We start from the raw sequence: 26,118 nt of genomic DNA, 5'->3' as shown, positions 1-26,118 counted from the left end.
TTGTTTTTGTTACGTTTTACGTATACGTAAAAATCCAAAGTGCTTACGTAAAAATATCCGTTAAAAGAAAAAACCACGAATTAAAGTTTAATTAAGGAATTTCAGTGTTATTTGAAATTCGATAAATATTTTTCGGCATTTTATTTCTATTAGTTAAACTTAATATCCGATTGAGAGAAACAAAAAAATTACAGCACTGAAATCTCTATGCATGTTAATGAAAACTTAGTTACACATTTTTTTTTCGTGTTTCGATATAATGGAAATGGGAGATATACATACAGGAAATTATTTCATGTTAACAGCAAGACCATTTGATGTGTGCTTAAGCATTTGATCTGGTCGTACTCCACGGATTTCAGGCTGAGCAGTCTTTGAGTAAATATCGCACGAGAGCTCTGAAACTTCAATTTCTGGTTCAACCTTTGCAATATCAGCAGCTGCATCTACTTCTTTCTTGACTTCAGCATCGATCTTCTTCAATTCTTCAACGGTGGCTAAACCAGTTTGAACCATACGCTCTCTGAATGATGAAATTGGATCACGTTTTTGACGAACTTCTTGAACTTCTTCACGTGAACGGTAGCTTGTGCCTGGATCGGACATACTGTGACCTAAAATAATCCATAAAATGCCATTAGAATTAAGTCAATATAAGTTAGTCAATAAGATATACCAGAATAACGATAAGTTGCAGTTTCAATAACAATAGGTCCATTATTTACAGCATAATCAATTGCAAATCTTGTTCCTTCTTTAACAGCCAAAACATCCATACCATCAATCCACAAACCAGGAAGAACGTCTCCTCTTGTATAATATTCTGTATTGCACGATGATCGCTCGGAAGCAGTTCCCATACCATATCCGTTGTTTTCACACACAAAAATGCAAGGCAATTTCCACAAATATGACATGTTGTATGCCTCAAATACTTGACCTATGGATTATCACTGTCTTTACTATCCAATTCTATATTGGGAATTTCACTACTATACCTTGATTTGAAGCACCATCACCATAGAGGGCAAAGCAAACACCTCCATTTCCTTTGTATTGACAAGCTAAGGCTACGCCGGCACCTAAAAATCACAATATAAAGTTACAGATTGAATATTCAGCTACAAAATGAATCTCCTACCCATTGGGACTTGAGCTCCGACAATTCCGTTGCCACCATAGAAATTTGGTGCATACATGTGCATAGAACCGCCCTTACCGCGAGCACATCCACCTCGTCTACCTGTTAATTCGGAAAGAACACCTTGTGCTGATACTCCCATCAAATATGTCCATCCATGAACACGATAGGCAGAGATGAGATTATCTTGTGGACGCATAACTGATTTCATTCCAACAGCAACAGCTTCTTGTCCGGAATATAAATGGCAAAAGCCACGAATAATTTTCTCTTTGTACAAATTTCCGGAACTTGTTTCGATACGACGAATAACTTGCATTTTTCGGTACATGTCCAATGCTTCATCTCTATTTACACTGACCGTACTCGAAGGTGCACTGTCCAAGCGATGAGTTTTGAATGGCTGTCAAAAAAAAAGTGAGAGATGAGAGAAATGTCAAGTTTGAGGAAGTAAACAAAAATTTTTGTACAATACAAAATAAACTGATCTGCGCAATTCTAATATTATAATGATAACTGTAGCAACAGAGTATATAAATTTATAAACTACTTACTCGAAATACTTCGAATGATGCTTCTTGCGTTGCATAATTTTTTGCATTCTGTGGAAAAAATTAGATTTTAGATTATTTTATATAATGATCATTAATTATTGATTGTCCTTACAATATTAACACTTTTGAAGAGCTTTGTGGCGTTTCTTGTTATGTTATTCATGGTTTAAATCCTTGGAAATAAGAAAATCAAATGGGAAACGAAATTTATTTATTTGCAAAATAATTTTAGAATTGCTTTCGATGCACACGATGTTATTCGCTTAACAGTGTAGATGCAACTGAAATATACGAAGAGAGAAAGGTGCATTTTAGCTAATAGTATCATTGCAATTGCTAATTTTTAATCACTTTGTGCTTTGCTGTCTCTTAATTATTTTTTAATCCGCGGATTATTTTTTTAATCTAAGTTTAATTTTTTAATCCTTTAGATTTAGTTAATTTTCAAAACAAAGGAATCTTTGCAATTTTCTTTTTTCATAGACAATTTTTTGATATGATGATTACATAATTTGATAGCTCGTAGTATTTATTTTCGGATGTTCTTCTTTCTGGAGACTGTTGCATAATTAACCGCGAAATAAAATGATTTTCATTCATCATGTCATGCATTTAAAACTTTAAAATACGTTAAAAAGGAATTAATAAGAAAAATCTTTACTATCAAGGCCGAATTTTCCCTAACCTTGCTCACTATTCTTTAAGTATCCGGGTTTTGATAAAAATAGAAAATCACACAAATTGAGATTATTATCTTAATAAATTTTCACTTGATCGTCACATTAATATGATACGCATATCCAACAAACACATGACACCCACACGATTTTATTACTGATACTATTTTTGCACATATATATGCACTCTATTCGTGACGTGTAATATGGAATAACAATACAAGTTCAAGGAAAACATTTTTTTGTTAATTTGCCAATCCTTTTCTTACTTTTTTTTGCTGCGTATTTTAATTAACTATGCCGAATTTGTGTAAATATTTGTTTATACAACAGAATGCTTTAGTGTCTGACGATTCTTATTAAACTGAAACCATAAAAATTGCCTCGCGATAAGATATCAAAATATTTTGTGTGTTTTTTGCTGTATAGTTTCGACAATTTTCACAAGACAGTCAAGTTATACAAGAGAAATCACATTGAGAGTGAAGTTGGCTGAATGAACTATTTTCAGGCATAGATACTCTACATTATTTTAAAGATCCAGATAATGTTGCGAATGAAAATAACAAAAAAACCGTTAAAATTCAAAAATAATCTCATGGTCGATATTTTTCAAATTATAATTTAACGGTTATTTCAAAATTAAAATTGATTCAAATTTATTTATAGTGTCTATCCCTTGAATTGTTGTTCAGTAATTCTGAAGTTCATTTCAGTTCAGTTCATGAGCGGGAAAATATTTTGGAACTTTGCGGACAATTGGCAAATCATGCTAATCTCAAGCTTCTTCAGATGCTTATGAATACAGATCTCTCCAGACTGTGCTCTTTTCACATTGTCAGCTATCTCCATCATCAAAATATCATAACGGCCGCTTTACATTCAAAAACTTTCAAAATATTCGGTCTGTTGACAAGATACAATTTTAATTTTATTAAATCCTAGTGTAATTAAGGAGCTAAACCTTATGGATATAGACTATACACAAGAAATAGATTATGATTTCAACGATGGTAATCAAGAACCGTTCGTATACTTGGAGGAATTTGATGAATATCTGGATGAATTGAATTTGGATTTTGTTTATCCTTTTAATTCCAAAATAATCAACTTTGAAGACGTCGGGTCGCTTCTAGTGATAATTAGTGATGAAGAGATTGTAAATATCAAGTACACAGTCAATACAGACAGTCATGACAAAGTGCCAATTAAGATAAAAAAGACAACAAAATTCACTAACATTGCAGGTAATCCAGACATCCTTTAAGTAAGGAATATAAACTAACTAAATATTTTTAGGAGTCGACATCATTTCCAACCAGTTCCACACGTACATTCATGACAAAAATGGTGATTTATTCAAGTTCAGATCAGCACAGTCGCTAGATAAAGTCAAGCATGAAAATATCCTGTTTTTAAGGTATTACAACTTCCAAGACAACAGCTGCTTCGTGATGATATCCAAAGCTGACACTAAAATATCGTTATACATTTATGATAAATCATTCGACAAGGAATATTCAGGATATCAGAAATATGTTGACCTAATTTTACCTGAAGATTCCATCCAAACACTTGAGAATGAAGTTACACTGCCAAAAATTAAGGAAAACTTTACATTCGCCAGCGAGATGCTGTACAACATTACAGAAAATGACCTAGACGTAGAGTTTTTCAATTTTTTTCTTGGACTGGATGTTAAGAATGAGAATATTAGAGATATATTGTTAGTTTCTATGAATGACAGGCTGTTTTACGTCAAATATACAGGTACTTTTGATGCAGAAAGTACGGAAATGGGAGAATTAGATCAAGAGCCTTTACAACTAGAGACTGTCATCGTGTCCAGAGGAAGAATTAAGGCCATAAAATACCTAAATAGTTCAATAATGATTATTGATGAGTTTTGGGTCCTGACTATATTTTATCAATGTATAAGAACGAATGTGATTAAAAGGACGGAAATACCACTAGGAGATGAAATCACCTGCTTTGAATTCACCGACCAATACTTGATATACTCAAATCGTTCTAAGATTATTTTTATGAAGTTCAAATTGGCACCATCGGAACCGGAAGTTTTTGAAGTGGATTTGAGTCTAGTCGCAACATTTTCAATAGCTCAAAATAACGAATTTCTCATTGCCATAGATAAGAATAAGTTCTTCTATTACGTGCCAATTCCACAAACGGAAGTTCCAAAAGACAGCGATGACATGAATGAAAAGTACGAAAAAGTCACAAAAGATGACTTGAAAAAGTTTCCGGATGTTTTAAAATATCTCGAAAATGTAGAGCAAGACATAAAGGAACTGTCAGATACGATAGAATATGAAAGCAACATGTTGCTTCTATTGACTCATTTAGAGAGAAATGACAATGTGACATCTGGAAGTGCCAAAATCAAATATTTGCCATTTTTAACACCATCACAGGAAGACGATATTATTTGTGATCCAATAACTTTACAGTCAGGACATTCATTCATCCGTATCGTTATTGAACTTGACCGTATTTTTAGTGCCTTTAAATTTACAATTGCTTTTTATCGCCATACATCAAATAAAGGCGTTCTTCTTAGACATATCGAAATTGAGCCAAGAAATGACAAGACAAACTTTGCAATTTATGTACCTGATGAGCTTAATGATCATCCAGATAATAAGCTTGAACTTTATGCTAACTTCTATGTCAATATAAAGGATGAATGTCATACTTTACAATTTCCGTTCAGTATTAAAGGAACTAAGGTCTCAACATCATATACGAATCGACAGAACATTGAGATTAATAAATGTATTAAGGCATTGAATAAATTGTTACATGATGATAAATAGAATAATTTAAGTTCCAATTATACCTGGATGCTTTATTGCTAATTAATTGTTTTAATTTAATGAAGATCACTGAGTTACAGTAAATATAATTTTAGGTGCTTTATCGTACTCGTTTGATACTAAAGTTCTCGTAAGTAAAGTCACTAATAACTTTAGGCTCCGAAAAGACAGCTTTATCAATTCGGCTTGATGGACTTCCAGTCTTTGACAGCCATTCCTTCCTACAATTAAAATAACATTGTTTTAAATTGGTCAATCGTTGCTAGGTGATATATCAGGATATAAAAGATGAAAAAATATATATATCTGTGGACTATGGATTTCCCTCAAATCGATAATCAATAATCCATGTCTGGAATATTTTTAACATTCTAGAACATGTCTCAAGTCACTTCCACTACATCCATAAGTGTAATCATGAACAGTCACAGGTATCGTGTGAAAATCGACAGTTAAATCCCACGAGATTAGTAACAAAACTTACATTTGATTTAAGGGACCTTCTTCACCTTCCATTTGACCTTTGACAGTCCCATCTTTAGTATTCATACACCAGCCGCGGACTCCTAGCTTCCTGCCAGTCTCCTCAGTATGCTATAAAAGTAATTTAGTTAATATAATTCATGAAAATTGTCATAGTTAACATTTGTTTACCTTTCTGAAGAAAACACCTGAAAAAATATTGAAGGAAAAAAATGTTGAAATTTAATGAAACGTAAGCAATATTGTGTATATCCAATAGCTACCTTGTACAATTCCAAACACTTCAAAGTCACAAGCTAAAATTCTACGGCCGGACATTTTCGATGGTTCTGAATTCGGTGAAAATAGATTAAATTTTCCCTCAATATAACACAATATAACAAAAAGCGCTGTGAGACATGATATTTTGAACAAAGATTTAATTTTAAGCATTGTCGGAGAACTGTTATATTTTTTTACGTTATGCTACGTCTGAATAACAAATAGAGAATGAATTGAAACGTGTTTATGAAAACAAAATCGAGTAATTTTAACAAAACTTTATGACATTTCCGTGATGATTATAAGCTTTGTAAAGTTTTGTATTGGAAATATTTATTATTATTCATATCAATCGAATGTCTAAATAGAATCGGAATAATTAGCAAATTTTTGATCACGAATTTGTTAGACATATTAAATATTGTTTTTAAAAATTTAACTACTCTTAAAAATTCAAAAAAATTTTGCATCATTTTTTCGCGTCTTTTTGAATTTTTTTGAATTTCAAATGACAGTTATTTTCTCAATTTAAATATCGTGACAATAAAACGATTCAAATTTAAGATTATTAACGCATCTGTTCCTTTAAATATCTAACCACATCGAGTGGTCATGTCAAAACATCCAAATGAGACGAATGAGCCTGCCAACAACTTGAAGAATTTGTGTGGCTAATGAGCTTGAAACCGTCACGAATTTTCATTTCATGCTTTCATAATGTCAAGGCTCATAAAGGCATAAGCTTTCTACTTTTACTATCGTAAAAATTGCCATAAAATTGGTCAATGAGTTGTGACAAACTATTCAAGGCGTGAGCACAATTGCTTCCCTAATTGAGCCCATACTAAATCAAAATTTGCCATTAGTAATATAGTCCTTGACCCTGATTACCGTCCTTGATTTCATACAAGGCATTGAGCATGACCATGTCTTGGAAGCATTTTTGTGAAGTTTCTTTATTAAAGCTTGGCTTCCGTGAGCTGCCCAGAACATTGGCTTTGAACTCAATTACTCATACACTGTACTAGAATTGGTACATAATCTTCTGGCTTGACAAGATCTAGTTTAGTGATAAATTGAGTTAATCGAATACCGGCATTCAACAAATCACATTCAGAATTTCCTTGTAACGAATCTGTCATTGACGATCAGAAACGGGCATGCATAGTTGGTCATGTTGGCTTGAAGAATTTTAAACGATACAATGGTGTGCATAAATTCCTGCTAAGCACAGTAAATAAAATCAAAGACAGTAACCATATAAATAGATAGAATTAAAATTCAAACAAAGCTCTTATCAAACAGCTGACAAACGTACGTAAACTGTTATAATCTTTAAGTTTCGCGGGGAATTTCAAATTCACATTGACTGCTGAGCTTTTGTTTCATGTACAATATACAGTCTTTATTCAGTTTTTAAACAAAAGTGTTTTTAGAAAGAAATGCTCACTTAGTTTCTCGAGATGTAAATTTAAATATCCTGAAACCTGATCCCGACGACATTTAGCTTCTAGAATAAAAAGGGTAAATAACAAGTTTATTTCAAATTTCTTTACGTTTACAAGGAATGATACAGCAATTTGTTTTACAAGATACAGCAGGATGTAACATGGTATAACGGATAACATCAATAGAGATATAAGATGTTATAGCTGGATCTTTGTGAAAATAAAGCATTTTTGTGAAATTCGGATTAATTTGGTGAAATCTTTGGCAAATCCAGTGTCAAATCACTAAAGGATTATGGAGGATATAGAAGGATTTTCTTGACGAATTACTCATGACTATGCTCACAATACTAAACATGTTCAATTACATTACTTGAGTATTTCCATGAGCTTGCTTTTTTAGGTGAGTATACTTATTGTCTGTTAGGGTTATTTGGTCTATTAGAGCCTCTTTGACCATTAGAGCTTCCTTGATTATTTCTACGATCATTTCTATATTGTTTTTCAATTTCCTTCAAACTAGCCATCGAATATTTTTTCACAAATTTATTCATAGTTGCTGCGATGTCATTTGGTTTTGTATTACGATCCTGGATGAGAATTATATATAGATAGTTAGATTCAATGACTTTCCAAAAGGGTTAAGTTAATATCCATCTGTGTCATACTATCCCTGGCAGACAAAAAGCATTTTCACCTAAATTAGTATGCTCAGATACTCGGGTATACTAAACTAATATAATTGATCATTCTCAATTTTGTGAGCATACTCACAAGGATGCTTATTGACTGTTCGGGATATATTAATGCATGCATTTAAACAATTTAAAGTTAAACTTACACTCATTTTGTTTTATTAGATCCAGAATGAGATTCTTAGATTTTAATAGATACAAATTTTTTATGTCCTTTGTCTACGAGAATAGTTGAAAAAATGAAAATGTTTCAAGTGAAGCTGCAGTTATCTTTTATTTCTAATATTCTAACTATCCCACGCCCGGTAATGTTATAAATAAATTAGAAAATAATTGAACGCATAACATGCGTAACAAAAAGGAATGACAGACACTTTGTACTAGTAGGGATGAAATTTACATTTGCAGCTGTATTTACTGCCAGCATGCAAGATCATATAGAGTAAGCTCTTGAGAGTATACTCATTGTCTGTTAGAGCTAGTTGCATAATTAATTAATTTACTGCTGAAACTGGCTATAATTTAATGTTTAAGCAAGAAGTGCCGTTAATTATATTTAAATTGCAGCTACAAACATAATATGTGTACTTAAAACTTAACAAACAGCTGCAATTTATTTACGGCAACAAATCATTTGCAGCTTCAATTTATTTTCACCTGCAATTTAGTTCCAGCTGCATTTTAATCAAAGTTACAATTTTATAATAGCTGCAAAATAGTTACAGCTGTAATTTATTTACGGCTACAGTTTATTTGCAGCTGTAAATTAATTTCATCTTTATTCAATTCCAGCTACATTTTAATTACAGCTGCATTTTAATCAAAGCTACAATTTTGTGACTGAATTCAAAATAGTACCAGTTGCATTAAATTGACGGCTGCAATTCAATTCAATTTAATTACAGCTATGATTTAATCCGTCCGTTGAATATTCCGAAAATTTATTCTATTCGGAAGACCGAAAATTTCCTGACAAACGTTCCCTAAACGCGGCAATATGCCCCTGTGCGCACCAGCCAAGGAAGTAAGTAAGTAAGTATAATTTAACGCTAATTAGCATAGAGTATGTCAACCAAGTACTTTCATTAAAGTAATTAATGAGTAACATTTTGATGAATATGGAATAGAAAATCTGAGAATCAGCGAAGTTTAAGGGTTGTCCTTGAAAGCATTCATGCTTAAAAAATCTTAATTCAAATCCATCACTTCCAACCAAGTTTATTAATCATTTCACACTTTCTGCACTTTTTTGTTGTAACTTATTTATAAATTTTAGTCAATTAACATGTTGTAGGCATCTCGTGTACGAAAATTTACTATTACTTGCGTATCCAAAATATGCTTCATACCAGCTTCATACATATTTACATATCCAATTATCGTTCAATCAGAAAAAAATGTTCTAATTTATTTGTTTTCGCTTAGTCGTTTTCAATTTGGCATTTTTTGATGATAACACGCCGTGTTATTGTTATGTTATGGGGAGTTATGGGTTATGGATACACAGAAACAAAATCTTTCATTGCAATGTATTAACACGTAATTTGATATTTTTTTCCTTCTCTCTTTTTTGAAATGCAAATGATAAAAAAAATAAATTTAATCCCCAGTGTGTTGACATTTTTGTCACATAGTAATCTTTGTGTGCTTCCAGCAGAGTTGACATATTGGGAATTAGGTAATATTAGGATTTGCTGATACTAATTGTTTCTTTATTTCTCAAGCCTTATGAAACAATTGTGATACATGACATGTCATAGATGCCGCTTGAAACTGAAGCCTGTTTCCAGCATGAAGCTATCACTGGCCACCGATTTCTGATCCCATATGCAATTTTATCTAGATTGATTGATTTTTTAGGATTTCTTGATGTTCGGGTTTAATCTGGGTAAGACAAATAGAAGTAAAAAGGCCTTGCATATGTAGGATTGGATGTGTATAGTAACCTCGATCAGCATGATGTGTCCAATTTCTTTTTATGCTATCAAGTTGTCGCCTGGACACTCTCGATTAGACTCTCGAGTTCTAATATCACGAGCTGGTAAAAGTGTTCGAAGGATATATATATATGAACACGCATTAATGTCTGCAATTTGTCTATGTGTGCATCAACAAAGGAAATAAGTAAGGCAAATGGACACTAAATATGAAAATCTAATGAAACTTAACTGTAGCAAATATCAAGCTTTGACAACTTTGGACTAGAATCTAGTAATGAGCTAAAGTTACTCAGTTACGCTGAAGTCAAGAAGCTTTTTGTATTCCAAGACAGCAATTCCAAGCTTTCTTGCCCTAACATACAAAGAACATGCTCATGTTAATGAGCATACTCAAATCATACTTTTTGAGATATCATACAAATCACAAATTTGAGTATACTCAGAGTATGCTCTTCGTCTGTTAGAATTCGATTTGAAATTGAGCACGTTTACTTGTTCTTCTTTACCAAAGAAGAGTGCCATGAGGCCAAAATGACGTATCTTCCTGCCTATCACGCTGTTTCTGGGTTAGTTACTAGAATTGAAGTTTACATCCTCTTAAACTAAGTTTCAAGTCGGTAGATTTATTAGATATATCACCCATGAAATAGTTCATATCCCACACAGCAACAACATTTCCAGCTAAGCAATTATGCAAAGTTTCATAATTTTAAAATTTCCCAAAAATGATGTCTACGATTAGTTGCTATAAAGAATAATTGGATACAACATCCCACACACACACTTCTTAGTAAATCATCAACTCTGATATCCACAGCAACCTTGAAAAAATATAAAAAAAAGCTTTAAAGCTCTAAAATTGACATAGATTTTGTTGTTTTTGTTACCTTTGTGAGATGTTGTTGAATCCTTACAACAACAAAAAAAGGTAGGAAACAGGAAATTGAATTTCATCACAGAGTATCCAGCAAAATACCACAAAATCAACATAATTCATTCCTATATAGAATTAACTATAAATCAATGGATGAATATAAATAAAAGCAGCAACATTATTCAATTCCTCAAATAACATTTGGCATCGTTTGTCACAAAAGCATCAGAGAAACAATAGATTTAATAAGACTTGGTGTTCCTTAGCTGCCTGTTTATTTTCTTTTCTTTTCCTCCTCAACGCGTTGATGGTGTATATCTATATCTATCTACACGTTCATAAATGAGAGAGTCGTCATGTTTATTTATTTCCAAAATAACATATACAAAGTCGGTTCAGTTGTAATCTGACTTTGAGGCTTGCAGCACCTCGGAGAGTGATTTTTAATACTAACTTTATTTTTTCAACAAGACAATAAGCTTGCATTATCTTATCAAATCATAAACAATATGGCATTAAAATTACCTGAATTTATAACATTAGATTTTTTGCAAGGCATCTTTACGAAGCATTTTAATGGCAGTGGATATGTTAAAGTTGAACATTTTTGGGGTGAATTTGCGACAAAGCCTGGTGATAATTATGCAAGTGATATGTATCGGATTAATGTTGATTATGAGTACAGTGAGTGTAAAAGAAGGAAACCGATAATATTGAAGGTAAGTATGGAAGTTAGAAGCATAAGAACCCGAGTGACACAAGTGAACAAGGTTCCACAATGGAAGTTTGAAGGCTCCAATGTGGAACATTGAAAGCTCTATCACAGATCTTTAAAGGCTCCGGTAAACCTCATTTATTAACATCAGGATTTCGGATGGTACAACAGATCATCGATCGCAGTGGCGTTGCTATAAAGCAAATCCTCCATTATATTATATTCTATTCTAATATCAAAACTGGAAAGCCGACTCCGTTTGGTGGCCATATGACCATATGTGACGTAGCTTTCTTCATTTGTGTCGCTCGGGGACAGTGTATGTACATACTGCATGATTTAAATGAATTGTACTTAGAGAGTTTTAAAGGAATCATTACTAAGCATCCACTTGTTGATTCAGCAATCAGGATAGCATCTGGGTGGATATTGTTAAATCTTCTCAGACACCAAGGGTGACTAAGATCAGAGTTGGATTGACTTTGGTGTCCGGACTCCAAAAGTCCAAAATGATCAGACTTCATGAAGTCGGGCTCCACTTTTTTTTGAGAGTCCTGTCAACTATGACTCAGATTATATATTGCTGTCTGATACTCGAATCAGTCTAGTTCAGATAACATTTCAGTTAGTATCTATGGTCACAATTAATTTCGGTTTTGTGATTGCCTCACTAAGTGAAGTACCAAGATAACTGTTCTAAATTGCATACTTCAGTAATTTTATTGTCCATATCGTCAAACAGCAACTAAGCTGTACTTTAAAGCAGCAATTAGAGCACATCCATATCTTTTAGACGGCTTGGAGTTATCTTGATGACTTAGTGGGAAGAACGTAATCAGAATTTTTTTAAGAGTTGTGGGGTATCGAGTTTTGAAACGAGGATGGGACGTAGAACTTTGGAAGGGAGCAATTTACTTTCTCTTTGATGCTGACCAAATCAACTGGCATTCCTTCATTACCGTCCTACGCCATGATGTTTGCCGATGGCTGGCAGTTGCCAACTTCAAATACCAAGTGCGATTCCGAATAGTCGGTTACTTACTTACTTACTTACTTACTTACTTAGTTGGTCGTACAGATTAATAGTGATCCATTACATCTCACAAGTCGGTTAATTGTTCCAAAATCCGACACCAGACTGAAATGACTCTCGCATGATGTCAGGTTTAAACTGAATCTGGTACCAACTCAGAGTCACGTCAGGATTGAAACGCACTTCTGATCGATTAATGGACTTGTGATATGTGGGATTACAATATATTGGCGGTTCCCTGATGGCTATAGTGTGCTGCAGAGTGGGCCGGACTTTGGGAGTGCGGACTTTTTGGGAGGGACACATTGGAGTTCTTCCAACTCTGGTGTGCTGTACAGCAGATGTTTTAATTATATTGAAGTGTACATTCATTAAAATGCACAATTGAATTCCTAAATCTCATACAATCACCCCCAAATAGCCCCTTAATACCCATACTAATCATATCTATTTATCAATTATCAGGTGATGCCAGAAGGTGAAATCCAAACACTTGTTATGGTTCAAAATAAACTTTATCCAAGAGAAATTCACACGTATCGTAATCTACTTGTCGAAATCGATAAACTGGTAAATCAATTGAGCCTTTATCACAGTCATAATGATAATAATAGACCTGATAATGAAAATAATAATAATAACATTTTAGTTGAGTGACATCGACGACCAAACAAAATTTGCACCAAGTTGCTTATATACAGCTTCTGAGCCAAAAATGATGCTTGCATTTGAGGATGTAAAGGATAAAGGATATAAAGTTCTGCCACGAAATCGTTTATTGAATTTCGATCAATCATTGCCGTTGATGGTGAAATTAGCGAAACTGCATGCTGCTTCAGCTGTTTTGTATGATAAAAATCCTGATATAATGGAACCGTATATTGAAGGTAAACAGTTGTGCCTCATCCTTAACACATCCTATTGACAAAGGAATTCAATCTATTTTAGGCTCAATTTCCAGGAATCCAGAACGGCAAGATTTTCTCGTTCATTATCGCAATTGTACTCGCGTATTGGGACTTGTTGCTGAAAAGGAATGGGGAAGTACATGGAAGGAAATATCTGCGAAATTGCAAAAGCTTGAAGCAACAATAGTCGATAAAGGATGTGATGTTTACATTAGGGATGAAAAAAGCTTTTCAGTATTCAATCACAATGATCTGTGGATTCCAAACATCTTCTATAAATATGATGAGAATGAGCTCGTGCAGGATGTTCTGTTTATTGACTTTCAAATGCCATATTTTGGCAGTCCTGGTATTGATTTGAATTTCCTTATATACGGATCATTAACAGAAGATACAAGAACATCATTCAGTAAGAAATTACTTCGTGCTTATCACGAAACTCTTCAATCAGTTCTTATTGCGCTGGATTATAAGAAGAAAATCCCGACATTACATGACATTCATATTGAAGTTTTGAAATGTGGATTTAATGGTGTATTGGCTGCAATGTGTGAAGTTCCACTTCTGTTTTATGAGAATTCAGAAGATTTAGAGATGGACTTGCTGTTGGCTAATTCCACAAAAGCTGAAGAATTTCGTTATTCGCTGTTTAACAATCCAAACTATAAAAGCTTCATTCAGGCACTTTTGATTGAGTTTGATGATTTTGGGTATCTGGATTAAGTTAAAGGGAATTAAAGGAAGTTGTAGATTTCAAGTGGAAAATCTCATTCTTTGTTGGTACAGAGCTGTCATGGCAGCTTCCTGAAAATCACAAATTGGTTGATCGGTCAAAAATCCAGATCCTAGTTGGCTTCGACGACTGAATTCAAATCGAATTCAGCATCTATCCAATGTTACTCTGACATCTGGCACTGTAATTCGCGATTTTGGATCGATTAATTGACTTGTGTTATTCGGGCTTAACGCAGAGCTGGAGGTTGACTCAGAATTTGTATGGAATTCAATTTTTCGATTCAAAATCCAAATTGACTTCATGCTCTGCACTTAACATCTCTGTATCACTATAACAATTCTGCCACTCGAGATTATCCCTCAATATCTGCAAACTTTAAATTCAATAACAAGTCCTTGGATAATTTTATTAAAAACTTTATTGATATGTTTCTAACTATAAAAATGAGAAAAACGAAAAAGAGTTTCATCTTTACATTTAATTTATCATTTAAAACTTATGTCCTACTATCTTTCTTCATGGAGATTTTCTACAGCTTTCGGTAAACCCTCTCATTCCGAACTCATGTTGATCAACATAACTTCACGAAACATTTTATATATATCCACAATTAAATTTTACTTTATTTCGAAAGTAAGTTGATTCTATGTCAAATTTTTACAAAATTATTTTTATGGGGTTTGGTCACTTATGACGTCTAGTGAGGATGGGATGGGGGAAAGGAAGTAGTCAGATCTGTGGATTGGAGGGGTGTGAACCTGTGAACCATCTTTTTTACGCTAAGATACCGCTGTGTCGCCGTATTTGCAGTAAGACACGAAGTTGCCCTAATGACACCGTGACTGCGGATTTCAACCCAATGTGACCTAATGCGGTTAGCAGCATTGTGACATTCGGATATTCTAACTAATGCGAAGTCATTGCCCGAGAATCACAATTTAGTCACTAGGGTGCCTACACTCATAGAAAAAAGTTAATAACTTTTACTAAAAATGTATGAAAATTTTTAATAAAAGTTAATAAATATACATCTTACTAACTTTTATTAAAATTTAATAAAAATTATTAAAATAATTTCGTGTTTACAAAATTTTAATAAATTTTTTACTAAAATTTAATAATAAGTTAGTAAGATGTATTTTTATTATTTTTTATTAAATTTGTTCGAAAGTTTTAGTAAGAAATTAGTAAAATTTTGTAAGAAAGTTTTCAAAAAAAAAAAAATGCTTTTTACTGTGGTTTGCAAACAGTAGTGAGCTTTTGGGGTCATAACTGAGATCATTTCTCAAGGTTCATGAAAGAAGGGAACATTTGACACCATTTGTGTCGCATAAGGGAATTAACATTTTATATGACTTTATATGGGAATTATCATCATACTTGTAACAGTCATTTCTGCATAGGTTTATGAAGTATATAAATGTATTGAAACCTTACGAATTTTTTACTTTTTGATAAGAAACCTATAACAGCACAAAATGCTGAAAAACTTTAGTAACTTTTATTAAATTTTAATAAAAGGTTTTTAAAATTTAATAAATTTTTTTAAAATTTAATAATTTTTTTTAAAATTTTAATGAAAACTTTTAAAATTTAGTATTTTTTTACTAAAACTTTTATCAATAACGTTTTAATAACAAATTATTAAATTTTTTTCTAAGAGTGTATGCGTCGCCGTATTAACGGTAAGACGCGATGTTCCTATAACGACACCGTGCGACCCAATGCGACCTAATGCGGTTTGCAGCATTGAGACACTCGGGAATTGTAATGTCAATAGGGCAACGATGCATCGCCGTATTAACGGTAAGACGCGAAGTTGTCCTAACGACACCTTGATCACGGATTTAAACCAATGTGGTTCGCTGCATGGTGAAGCTCAGAAATCCTAATTTGAAGTCACTACCCGAGCAGCACAACGTTAGTCGCTAAAGAGCCGCTATGTCTCCGTGTTGATATTAAGAAGTAAGGTAAGGGTAACGACTGTTTTCGATTCATATTTAAAGCGGTTCTTGATAATAAGTTCAGGTTCATAATAATGAGATTCAAAAACCCCCCACAGACGTCATTTATGATTAACCCCACATATATATAAAAAAACATTTTTTTTTTACTTAATTTAGAAATGATTGCTAGTTACAAAGGAAATACCACTATTATGTCAAAAATACTTTTTTTTTCTACTACTTTATATTCTTAATGAAGAAGCATTGTCTCATATCAGAATCTAATACAGTATTAACATTAAATTAATAATCATAATTTGTGTATAATCAGTTTTATAGAGATTAATAAGTAATTGGATCGGACGGTTGGATGAGTTTTTCATTCGCTGTTCCTTAATAAAAAAAAAGTATGTGGATTTGGAAATAGATTGCTTAATTATTGGTGGATAGATTGTTGGTGTGCATTTGTATTTAGTTTTAAGGCACCCTTAACATTGAATAAAAAATTTTACTACAAAAATTATTTTTTATTAATTCTCCTTCCTGTCTATACAGCATTTATGTTATTATAAAATTAAGCTTTTCGTTTGAGTTTTTGTACAATTTGAAAAGGCTTTTTTTTTTTGAAAATTCAGGAATTTTCATGGAAATCATTACTACAACATTTTTATGCTTATTCATTTAAATCTTTGATATATAAATTTCTAATTTAATGATTTCTTGTGTATTATTAAGTCATTGCCAAGGTTGTAGAGTTGGGTGGATTTTTTATTAATTTTAGGGATGAATTTGGAATATTTTTGAGTTATTTTGGGGTTGCTGACAGGAGAATAGCCAGAAACTTTTTGGGAATCATTTTTCAGTTTCTCAAGGACACCAAATTGAAAAAGGCAGTCACATGCGTCATACATCAACCAAATTAACATTGAATGGTTGTTAAGTGGAACTTTTTGTCGCTTGGACTGTCAGATAACATATTTTGCATTAAGAAAACCCTAAATCAGATTGTTAAAAGCTAAATTATACTCATGCTGAATTTATTCAGTTTTTAACTTTCTGGTTGCTAGGAAACATCGTCACAACACTCTCAAATCACATGTAATTGTTGACGTGGTGTTTCTCTAAGTCAGTAATGAGCAACATGTACTCCGCGGCACACTGACGTTGAGGATTGTCGACTGGTAAGTGTTGGTTCCGATTTAGGATTCTTGAAATTCGTTGAAAGCGAGACTTCGGGGTTCATTTCTTGGTGTACTGTGAAAAATCTCAGGTGTGTCGCTAAAGCCGAATAAATGGCTGATTTGCTCTGTGGCACAGTAAAGGTCCACTACATGCTTTACCAATCTAGTTGTATGTTATATTGCAGCAATGCCGACAATATATGGCAAATCCTTAATGATATCTCAGATTCCAAAGGATTCATGAAAAGAAGCTGCCAATCGAGATAATATTGCGTTTAGATCGGGAATTGAAAAATGGTAGCCAACGACAGAGCTGGTTTTAGACGATATCGATGGAGTTTTGTAAGGCAGATTTCAAAAGAGCAGATCTAAAGAATTCAAAGAGACAACACCAACTCCTCAAAATATCCCAAATTTATCCGAGATTCTTACAATAATCTTCAATATCAATGAGTTGTCCCCGCAACCTTGAACTCAATGCTTTATATCCAAATTATGAGTTAAATTGTCTTGAGTCGTCACATGCACATTTCTTTTTATAAAAATTTACATGAAAATATATCAATTTTTTAAAGTATCGATTTTCTTATAAATTTATGTAAGTAAAGTTCGTCATTGAAAAGTAAAAATGCGAAAATTTTAAACTAAAAGTACTAAAAATATAAAAAAAATTATTATTGTAGACCAGATTTTTTATGGACGGCAAAAATTATAAAAAAAAAGATTCTTTTTTCTCCCTAAAATGAATTTCAGGATGATAACCTTAATTCCGAATAATAAGTGAACAAGTTTAACGATTCTTAGTTTGCTGGCCAGATATTCCAAGGCGGAATCCAATTAATATCATTGATTATTCTATAATGTCTGAATATAACAGCAAGTGCTGATGTCAATATTAGTACGAATGAGATTGGTGATTTTATAGCTGCGTTGTATATTGAACAATATGGACATTGTGAGCTACCGCACACTTCACAAATATTTAGTAAATATGTAGGCAGTGAGTCAAATATCGTTTCATTAAAGCGTTCTGGAAATATAATAAATAAATGTTTATCAATGCTTTTGTTATGAAATATTAATGAATGGGAAATAATACCTGGAGCATAATAGTCATAAACACGAATAGGTAAATACCTAGACATGTTAGCAACCGGAAGCCATCTCTCGACTGTGAAATTTACACAGGTTGGTTCATCGTCAAGCTGGAAATACAAATTAGATTAGGGGATTTGTTCATAAGTGATGTATAACATGTGTAGGAGGGGCGACCCAAACCCCAATCTATTTTCCTTTCCCTCTCCCCATTCCCATTCCCCTTGTCTCTACCCATTCCTTTCCCTCTCCCCTTCTCGCTCTCCCCATTCCCACTCTCCTTCTCTCTCTCCCCATTCTCACTCTCTGCCCATACCTATTCTCCTTCTCTCTCCCCATTCCCATTACCCTTCTCTCTCCCCATTCCCATTCTCCTTCTCTGTCCCCATTCCCATTCCCCTTCTCTCTCTCCCCATTCCCATTCTCCTCTCTCCCCATACCCATTCTCCTTCTCTCTCCCCATTCCCATTACCCTTCTCTGTCCCCATTCCCATTCCCCTTCTCTCTCTTCCCATTCCCATTCTCTCTCTCACCATTCCCACTCTCCTTCTCTCTCTCTCTCTCTCTCTCCATTCCCATTCTGCTTCTCTCTCCCCATTCCCATTCCCCTTCTCTCTCTCCCCATTTCCATTCTCTCTCTCACCATTCCCACTCTCCTTCTCTCTCTCTCTCCATTCCCATTCTGCTTCTCTCTCCCCATTCCCATTCCCCTTCTCTCTCTCCCCATTTCCATTCTCTCTCTCACCATTCCCACTCTCCTTCTCTCTCTCTCTCCATTCCCATTCTGCTTCTCTCTCCCCATTCCCATTCCCCTTCTCTCTCTCCCCATTTCCATTCTCTCTCTCACCATTCCCATTCCCCTTCTCTCTCTCTCTCCATTCCCATTCTGCTTCTCTCTCCCCATTCCCATTACCCTTCTCTCTCCCCATTCCCATTCCCCTTCTCTCTCCCCATTCCAATTCCCCTTCTCTCTTTAAACTCGCCTGATTGACTGAGGCTAAGCTAGATCCAGAACACAATCATAAGCTAAAATTTCAATCCCCATCATTGAAAGACGACCCCTTCAAACCCAAGTCATTTATTCAAAATGATCAATGAACTTACAAAGTCGAAATAAAACAGAACTTTCTTCTCAGCAAACTTTGCTCTTTGTAAATTCCTAACACGTTTAGTCAATATATATGCATCAAGTTTCTGCTGTTGAATGATGTAACCAGTAGGAATAGTGACATCCAAAACAGCCATTCCCGATCTTTCCGATTCATTTGCATTCGTCCAACTAAAAAATAAATGTAACAAGATTTCATTATCTACTACCATAAATATCCCCAAATATGTATCATCTCACCTTGCACAACTGACGTAATTAATGTGCGACTGATTCCTACCGTGAAAGATGGCTTTTGTATGTAAATCAAAGCACCGTACAGGCGGTGGAGTTTGATATTTTTCCATATCAACATTATATTGAACAGACATTTGTAAGATTGCAAAACCGGCACCTTTAGCTTGTACTTTAACTGTACCCCATGCATTCGGGATCTGAAAAATTGAGCATTTAATTAAATTAATTAAGCTACAAATGAAATTTCATTCAAATTCTTACTTCTATACTCTGTAAATTAGCGATGTTACGATCATTAATTTCAAGCAGTTTTGTTTGACCTGGAAGTGATGTTGCCTCGAGTGTAATTGACAATGATGATACGTCACGAATACGCGTTCTTATTGTGTACTCAATTAAGGCTTTCATTGCAATTGCTGTATCTTGTGTTGATGCCCATCCTCCATCAGTTAGACGTTGTGCATTTAACCAAGTCACAATGGAATCGACCATAATTTCTTGACGTGATACATAAGTCAGCAGCGCAAAGGCTGTCGTTTCTATGTTTAGGGAATCAAACTCGTAAGGCAGTCGAGGTAGAGAGAAATATTTTTGGTTTTCAAGTTTCGTTGGCGGTAATGGAAGTGGCTCATTTCCCCAATATGAAAATTCACCAGTAAATTGACGGATGTTTGTGAGCAGATTGAATGCATATTCAGCTTTTGGTGCCTTTGCTAACATCAAGGCATACGCGACAATTGCTATTTCATACGGTGTACCAAAGTCTTTAAGATAAAGCAGTTTCTGATCCAAATACATTACAGCACGCTGTTGCGAAAGTGCTATTTTTGATCCAAGAGTTCCCGCCAAATCCTTCATCGTTGTCAGCGTGATTAAGACATGAGCAGTAAGCGATATATTGTAATTGTTTGTGTTTGTAAAGTATCGAGTCTTATAATTTGATGAGTCATTGACTTTTCTGTCTGGTAACCACGTGACTTCATAGAATGAACCTTCAGGCTGTTGATGTCTCAAAAGCCATGCGACATTTCGTTCCATGACTTTTGGATCAATATAGATGAAATTTTCCCATTCATAGAAGGATGCATCCTGGAATGTCCTAGCACAGAATGCTGTAAGCCATACTGAACTTGCTGATTGATTCCAATCAGAACGGAAAAGTGAGAATGATCCATCAGGCATTAAGTAACTCATTTGACGTTGATATCCAATATTTAAATGTTTAAATGCTTCCTTTTCTGTCTGTCGATTACGTTGATTAATCAATCTCATGTACATGACTGTATAAAGATTTGCAGCAAAACTGAACATGTTCTGTTCAGCTGATTCCATGGGTAAGTTTATGAGCGTTGAGGAATTTACTGGCATTGTTGGGAAAATTGGACCAACTACATCTCCAACTAATGATACTTTCGCTTTGTTACTTCCATATACGTAGTATCTCTCGACTTCGTATGGAATAATTGGCGTTTCCGTTACATTAACATGCATATATTGGAAAGCATAAGCACGATTACTCAAATCCAATAAGATCGATTGATGACGATATTGAGGTAGACCATCAGCTTCAACATGAAGTATTCTTTCAATTCTGTCACTACCAAGTAATGTTGATGCATGTACTTTGACTTTAATGTCACCAAGTCTTGTTGGTACAATCGGTATGTAAACAATTGTTGATGATTGTGGTTCAAGGTAGATGAAGAATTGATGCTCACCCATAGATGTACGCGGATTGTATGAAACAACAATTCCATCTTCCTCAACATGTACGAACTTGTAATCAGATGAACCGTGTAAGACAACTGTTGATTCAACAGCTGTGGTCATGTAGTTAAAAACAGTTACACGTATACCAACTTGCTCTCCTTGTCTACATTCGGTCGGCATTTCTACATTGATATAGAATGGTTGACATCCAACATATTCGAGTGGTGTACGAATCATACCGAAACCAAGTGATGGACTTATACTGAATGCTGAAACCATCCATAATGCAGGAATATCAGGAACGTCAAGTGTGAAGACATAACGACCATGTGGACCAATATTCACATCCTTCCACATCCACACATTGTCATAGTGTCTTTGGATTCGACTGAATCTGAATTTTCGGAACTCTGCAAGTAATGTTGTATTGTGGTAGTCACAGCCTGCTTCATCAGCACCATCATCACAATTGAAATATCCATCACATCGCTGTTCTATTGGATAACAACGTCCTGTCAAGCATTCCATCTGTCCAACTGAAATATTGCAATATCCTGGCCTTCTTGGAATTAAGCCATCAGTAAACACAACCAGACCAATGTATTCAAATGTACGATTTGCATCGACACCATAAGTTGATGATGGATAATAGACTAGATCATCTGGATTACCTTCATGTGAGTACCATCTATGTGCGAATGTTCCATTTGTATCTTCATCAAATGCTGACATTTTGGATATAATATTAGCATATGTCAATTCATTTCCAGCTTGCATGGTATAGAAAGCATTATCAATACCAGATATACCAACATAACTGCCTGGTTCACCATAAATTGCAACTTCGACCTTTTCACCTGTTCTGTGCTTTCTGTTGTTAATATAGACTGTAAAGTTGTTCCTTGAGATACCATTTACAGGGAATGTAATACTATCAGCGACTATATGTCCAAATTGTCCAATATTCCACACGACCATTGTTGCAACCGGTGCCATTTCTGCACTCAATGTAACTGACATTGTTTTGACTCCGTCTTTATATGACTCAATTCCAGTCGTTAAAATCATACCTTTGGACATGACCATATATTGGAATGTTTCCATGAAGAAATTACTTTCAATATGGAACACAATATATTCACCGACTCGTCCATTTGTTGTACTTGTTGTTACTTTAATGTGATTATTTTGCGGTGAATAATGAGATAGGAATAGAATGTCTGATTGTGCTCTATCACCTCTTGGATCAATGTAATTTGCGGTAAGTCGTACTTGAGATACTTCTCTTAAGAAGTCTTTGCTCTGCCTATCATCACCAAGGTTCAAGTCATTTCTCAAATCAATTTTCAATTCCCATACACCAGGCTGTCCAGTCATTGGTAAGATTGTCAATGGATAGTCTCGACTTCCTCCGTTCCTGCTTTCTACACGTCCTGATACTTCCATAACTGATTGATAGTAATTCTCAATTGGAAGCTTTGATCCATCATGATATTCAGCTACGATATATGTTGTCATTGGCATCATTGGTTTAATAATTTGAGGAGATCCACCCATAAATGATACCTTAATTGATGAGTTATACACACGGGCGATGGAATATCCTTCAATAATTTCATCGTAGAACTTCTCGCCGACTCGAGCAATCACCAGGATTTCCATATTGGCCAGACTTGGTACAATGTTCTTAAGTTCGTGCATTGGATATTTGAAGTCAAAGGTTCCATTAAAGAATCTTAAGTACGGCAAACGATTCCCATAATGTTCTCCATAACGGTCACTGTATGAATATGATGTATATTCAGGTTTGTCAATCCAGAATGGCCATTCTTCATCGAAATTGTAATGAGTTTCGACAACATATTGATCTTGATAGCCTGTGCCTATATATCTCTGGTCTGTGCTTTGATCAATAGCCGGTGAGTAAGGATTTGTTGGATTGTAGTTATTGTTGGTATTTCCATAGTTGTTGGAGAATGGATTGTTGATACTAAATCCAGGTTTTCCTGAGTACAGTTCTGTATTGTAATTGTAGATCGTCCTCTTGTAGCTGTCGAATCGTGGATTTCTTGGATCTTCTTCTGGCTCATATCCTAAATTCCAGACTCTAAACTGTTGATTGATATTTTTTGGATTAAAGAATCCAATTGGCCGAATAATGGCACGTAATGTCAAATTACCACGAACTGGAGATCCATTTGTGAAATTGGCCATAACCTTGCCATACATGTAAGGATCAGTGTCGAAGAAAAATGCAGGCATTGTCACATTAACTTCAAATCTTGTTTGATAATATTCCTCAACTAAGAACTTCTGTTCCTCTTCTTGACCTTGAGCTACAACACGAATAATCCATTCACCATAAACCGGCTGATCAGATAGTTGATACTCTAAACTAACTGTACCCAAATTTGACTGTCTGGATAGCCAACGTCTCATAATATGACGATTTGGATCCAGCATATAAACATCAATTGCATTATCAAATCCTTTCAGTTCTGTTGTGATTGGAACGACTCTGAATTGTACGAGATCATTTTGCTTATAAACAGGTTTATTTGTTTGTACAAAAATAGTCATGGATCGTTGCGAGAATGTTAATTTTGTTTCATTTAAGAATGCAATTCCTCCAAATGCTTTCTCATACTTTCCTTCGACTCTTAATTTGTATTCGCCAGGCACGGTTGTTGGTGGTACTTTCATTAAAAGTGTTTCCGGTTCACCAGTCTTAATAATTTGTGAATCAGAACTCATTTCAACTCCATCACGTGAGATTGATGCACGAACGGTAATTGGATCTTCACTTTCAATGAAGACGGAAACGAACACGCGATAAATTTGATTTGGTCTGACCATTTTGGATGCAATAACAAAGTATGTTGCATCATGGATGAGTGGATTGTTAAGACTCTGATCAAATAGTGGATTTCTGTTAAATGATGTTCCAATATTAGTTCTATCGCGATTTCTTGGTCTATTCCTGTCTCTATCTCTCTCTCGGTCTCTTTCACGCTCTCGACTAGACTGCCGCTGATCGAAATCACGCCCTGAACTAAATGGATTATTATCTATTGAATTTCCAAATGTATCTCGATAATTTGGCGTCTTTTGGTCGAGATCATCATTAATATTCGCTCGATATGCCTGAGTTGAAATTTGATCGTAGTTCCTATCATTCCTCTCTGTATTATAGCGATTTACATCATTCGATAGAATCTGTGATAATGCTAACGATATGAATGAAAGAAGAAGTAGCAGTAACGTGCCAAATGACATCGAACGATGCCATGAGCACCTCATCATGCTGACTTTGTAAAACTGGAAATAAATTTAAAAAAAAGTTTTATTAATAATTTTGCTGCGTTTTGAAAATTATTCATTTATATACTTACATTTTTAATTAAAATTCTTATGTACGCTCGTTGCCGAAATTAATTTTCATCATAAAACATAAGTCACAATGCAGATCTATAATGAGATTAAAATAAAGAAGAAAAATTATTAAAGAAACCTTTGAGAAAATATTCAAATTAAAATAAATTCAATGATTTTCGTCCCTCTTAATGTTTTTATCGTTTTGCCGCCCTTTCATGCTCACGGGACGTTTTATTCTTATCTGAATGCTTCATTACTTTCGCGGTTCTTTTGTATATAAGGGGTCCTCGGTTTAGAAATCATATTCACACCAAATCTTGAAATTTGCAATTTAAATTTAAATTTACAATTTAAATTGAAATTCAATCAAAGTAAACTGATTTTGATTTTTAAAAATTCAAATATTTTCAGTGTCGTTGATTTCGGAGGTCCTCGGTTTAAAAGTTTGAAATTTGAACTAAAATTCAATCAAAGTAACCTGATTTTAAAAATTCAAAAATGTTCAATTACGGAAAATTTTGAAAGTAAAACCAAATATCACACCTGCTAGGGCGTCATTAAGTCGCAGTGTTAGTGACAAGATGTGAATTATCTCATGCTGTTCAACAAACTGTCTAAAACTAATTGCATTTGAGAAGAAAATAAAAATTGACGACAGAATTGTGCAATCAAGCGGCAATCAACTGCAGACGTCGTATAGGAATGTCATGAGTCATGAGTCACAATTGATCTGAACAGTCAGCAAAGCAAGTAAGTAAACAAGCAGAGCACGAAGTCGACTCGTATTTTTCATTGAGTCAATTTAACTTAATTCTTGCAATTTGAGACTCGAATTTGTATGGAAAAGTCGACTTGACTTCATGAAAAATCCAAGTAGACTTCGAGTTCCGTAAACAACAATTATCAAAATCCTCAAACCCCTCAAAATTTTGCAAACAATACTTCCATCAGTTTTGCTAACTTTCTTTAAAGATAATCCACTAAAACTTTTCGATTAAAAGAAAGTACAGAACCAGAACGCATAAATGAAGGAAGAATCAAAGTGAAAATTATTTTTAGAACTTTATTTTCTTCTTTGTAGCTTAAAAAAGGCCGCGATGCGATAATTATACGCAATGAAAATAGAATTTCATTATTTATTTACTTGCTGAAAGTATCGAAACA

The 26,118-nt window shown here is 34.3% G+C and overlaps 5 protein-coding genes and 1 long non-coding RNA gene across 7 annotated transcripts; 2 read left to right on the top strand and 4 right to left on the bottom strand.

Moving 5' to 3' along the window:
* Positions 1-80: 80 nt before the first annotated feature.
* Positions 81-2,856, bottom strand: LOC139091934 (pyruvate dehydrogenase E1 component subunit alpha, mitochondrial-like). Of its 2 annotated transcripts, none has more exons than XM_070642179.1 (7): positions 2,642-2,856; positions 1,808-1,976; positions 1,696-1,743; positions 1,142-1,544; positions 999-1,082; positions 677-940; positions 81-614 (listed from the first exon to the last, which is right to left on the bottom strand). In XM_070642179.1, the coding sequence occupies exons 2-7, from the start codon at positions 1,856-1,858 to the stop codon at positions 289-291; spliced, it is 1,176 nt and encodes a 391-aa protein (XP_070498280.1). In that variant the 5' UTR covers positions 1,859-1,976; positions 2,642-2,856; the 3' UTR covers positions 81-288. The 2 variants fall into 2 exon arrangements, with proteins under 2 accessions (XP_070498280.1, XP_070498281.1); XM_070642180.1 differs by having other exon boundaries at positions 1,808-1,868.
* Positions 2,857-3,051: 195 nt separating this feature from the next.
* On the top strand, positions 3,052-5,209 carry LOC139091928 (uncharacterized). Its single transcript, XM_070642174.1, has 2 exons — positions 3,052-3,619; positions 3,672-5,209. Exons 1-2 carry the CDS (start codon positions 3,340-3,342, stop codon positions 5,207-5,209), a joined length of 1,818 nt encoding a protein of 605 aa, XP_070498275.1. The 5' UTR covers positions 3,052-3,339.
* Positions 5,207-6,186, bottom strand: LOC139091935 (acylphosphatase-2-like). Its single transcript, XM_070642181.1, has 4 exons — positions 5,956-6,186; positions 5,864-5,880; positions 5,694-5,803; positions 5,207-5,430 (listed from the first exon to the last, which is right to left on the bottom strand). The coding sequence occupies exons 1-4, from the start codon at positions 6,122-6,124 to the stop codon at positions 5,310-5,312; spliced, it is 417 nt and encodes a 138-aa protein (XP_070498282.1). The 5' UTR covers positions 6,125-6,186; the 3' UTR covers positions 5,207-5,309.
* A 1,283-nt stretch (positions 6,187-7,469) lies between these two features.
* Positions 7,470-8,317, bottom strand: LOC139091936 (uncharacterized). Its single transcript, XR_011544557.1, has 2 exons — positions 8,243-8,317; positions 7,470-7,991 (listed from the first exon to the last, which is right to left on the bottom strand). It is a non-coding gene; the product is annotated as an uncharacterized lncRNA (long non-coding RNA).
* Positions 8,318-9,038: 721 nt separating this feature from the next.
* LOC139091932 (uncharacterized) lies at positions 9,039-16,768 on the top strand. The gene is made up of 5 exons (XM_070642178.1): positions 9,039-9,128; positions 9,821-11,629; positions 13,124-13,228; positions 13,308-13,545; positions 13,607-16,768. The coding sequence occupies exons 2-5, from the start codon at positions 11,420-11,422 to the stop codon at positions 14,287-14,289; spliced, it is 1,236 nt and encodes a 411-aa protein (XP_070498279.1). The 5' UTR covers positions 9,039-9,128; positions 9,821-11,419; the 3' UTR covers positions 14,290-16,768.
* On the bottom strand, positions 14,703-25,053 carry LOC139091931 (CD109 antigen-like). Its single transcript, XM_070642177.1, has 6 exons — positions 24,972-25,053; positions 20,131-24,897; positions 19,873-20,066; positions 19,629-19,803; positions 18,529-18,634; positions 14,703-18,459 (listed from the first exon to the last, which is right to left on the bottom strand). Exons 2-6 carry the CDS (start codon positions 24,880-24,882, stop codon positions 18,230-18,232), a joined length of 5,457 nt encoding a protein of 1,818 aa, XP_070498278.1. The 5' UTR covers positions 24,883-24,897; positions 24,972-25,053; the 3' UTR covers positions 14,703-18,229.
* Between the last annotated feature and the right edge of the window lie 1,065 nt (positions 25,054-26,118).

This window comes from Chironomus tepperi, unplaced genomic scaffold (assembly GCF_022539635.2).
Source record: "Chironomus tepperi strain 1889 unplaced genomic scaffold, CSIRO-AGI_Ctep_v1 contig_263, whole genome shotgun sequence".
Classification (NCBI taxonomy): Eukaryota; Metazoa; Arthropoda; class Insecta; order Diptera; family Chironomidae; genus Chironomus; species Chironomus tepperi.
This window is presented reverse-complemented; position numbering and strand designations above follow the sequence as displayed.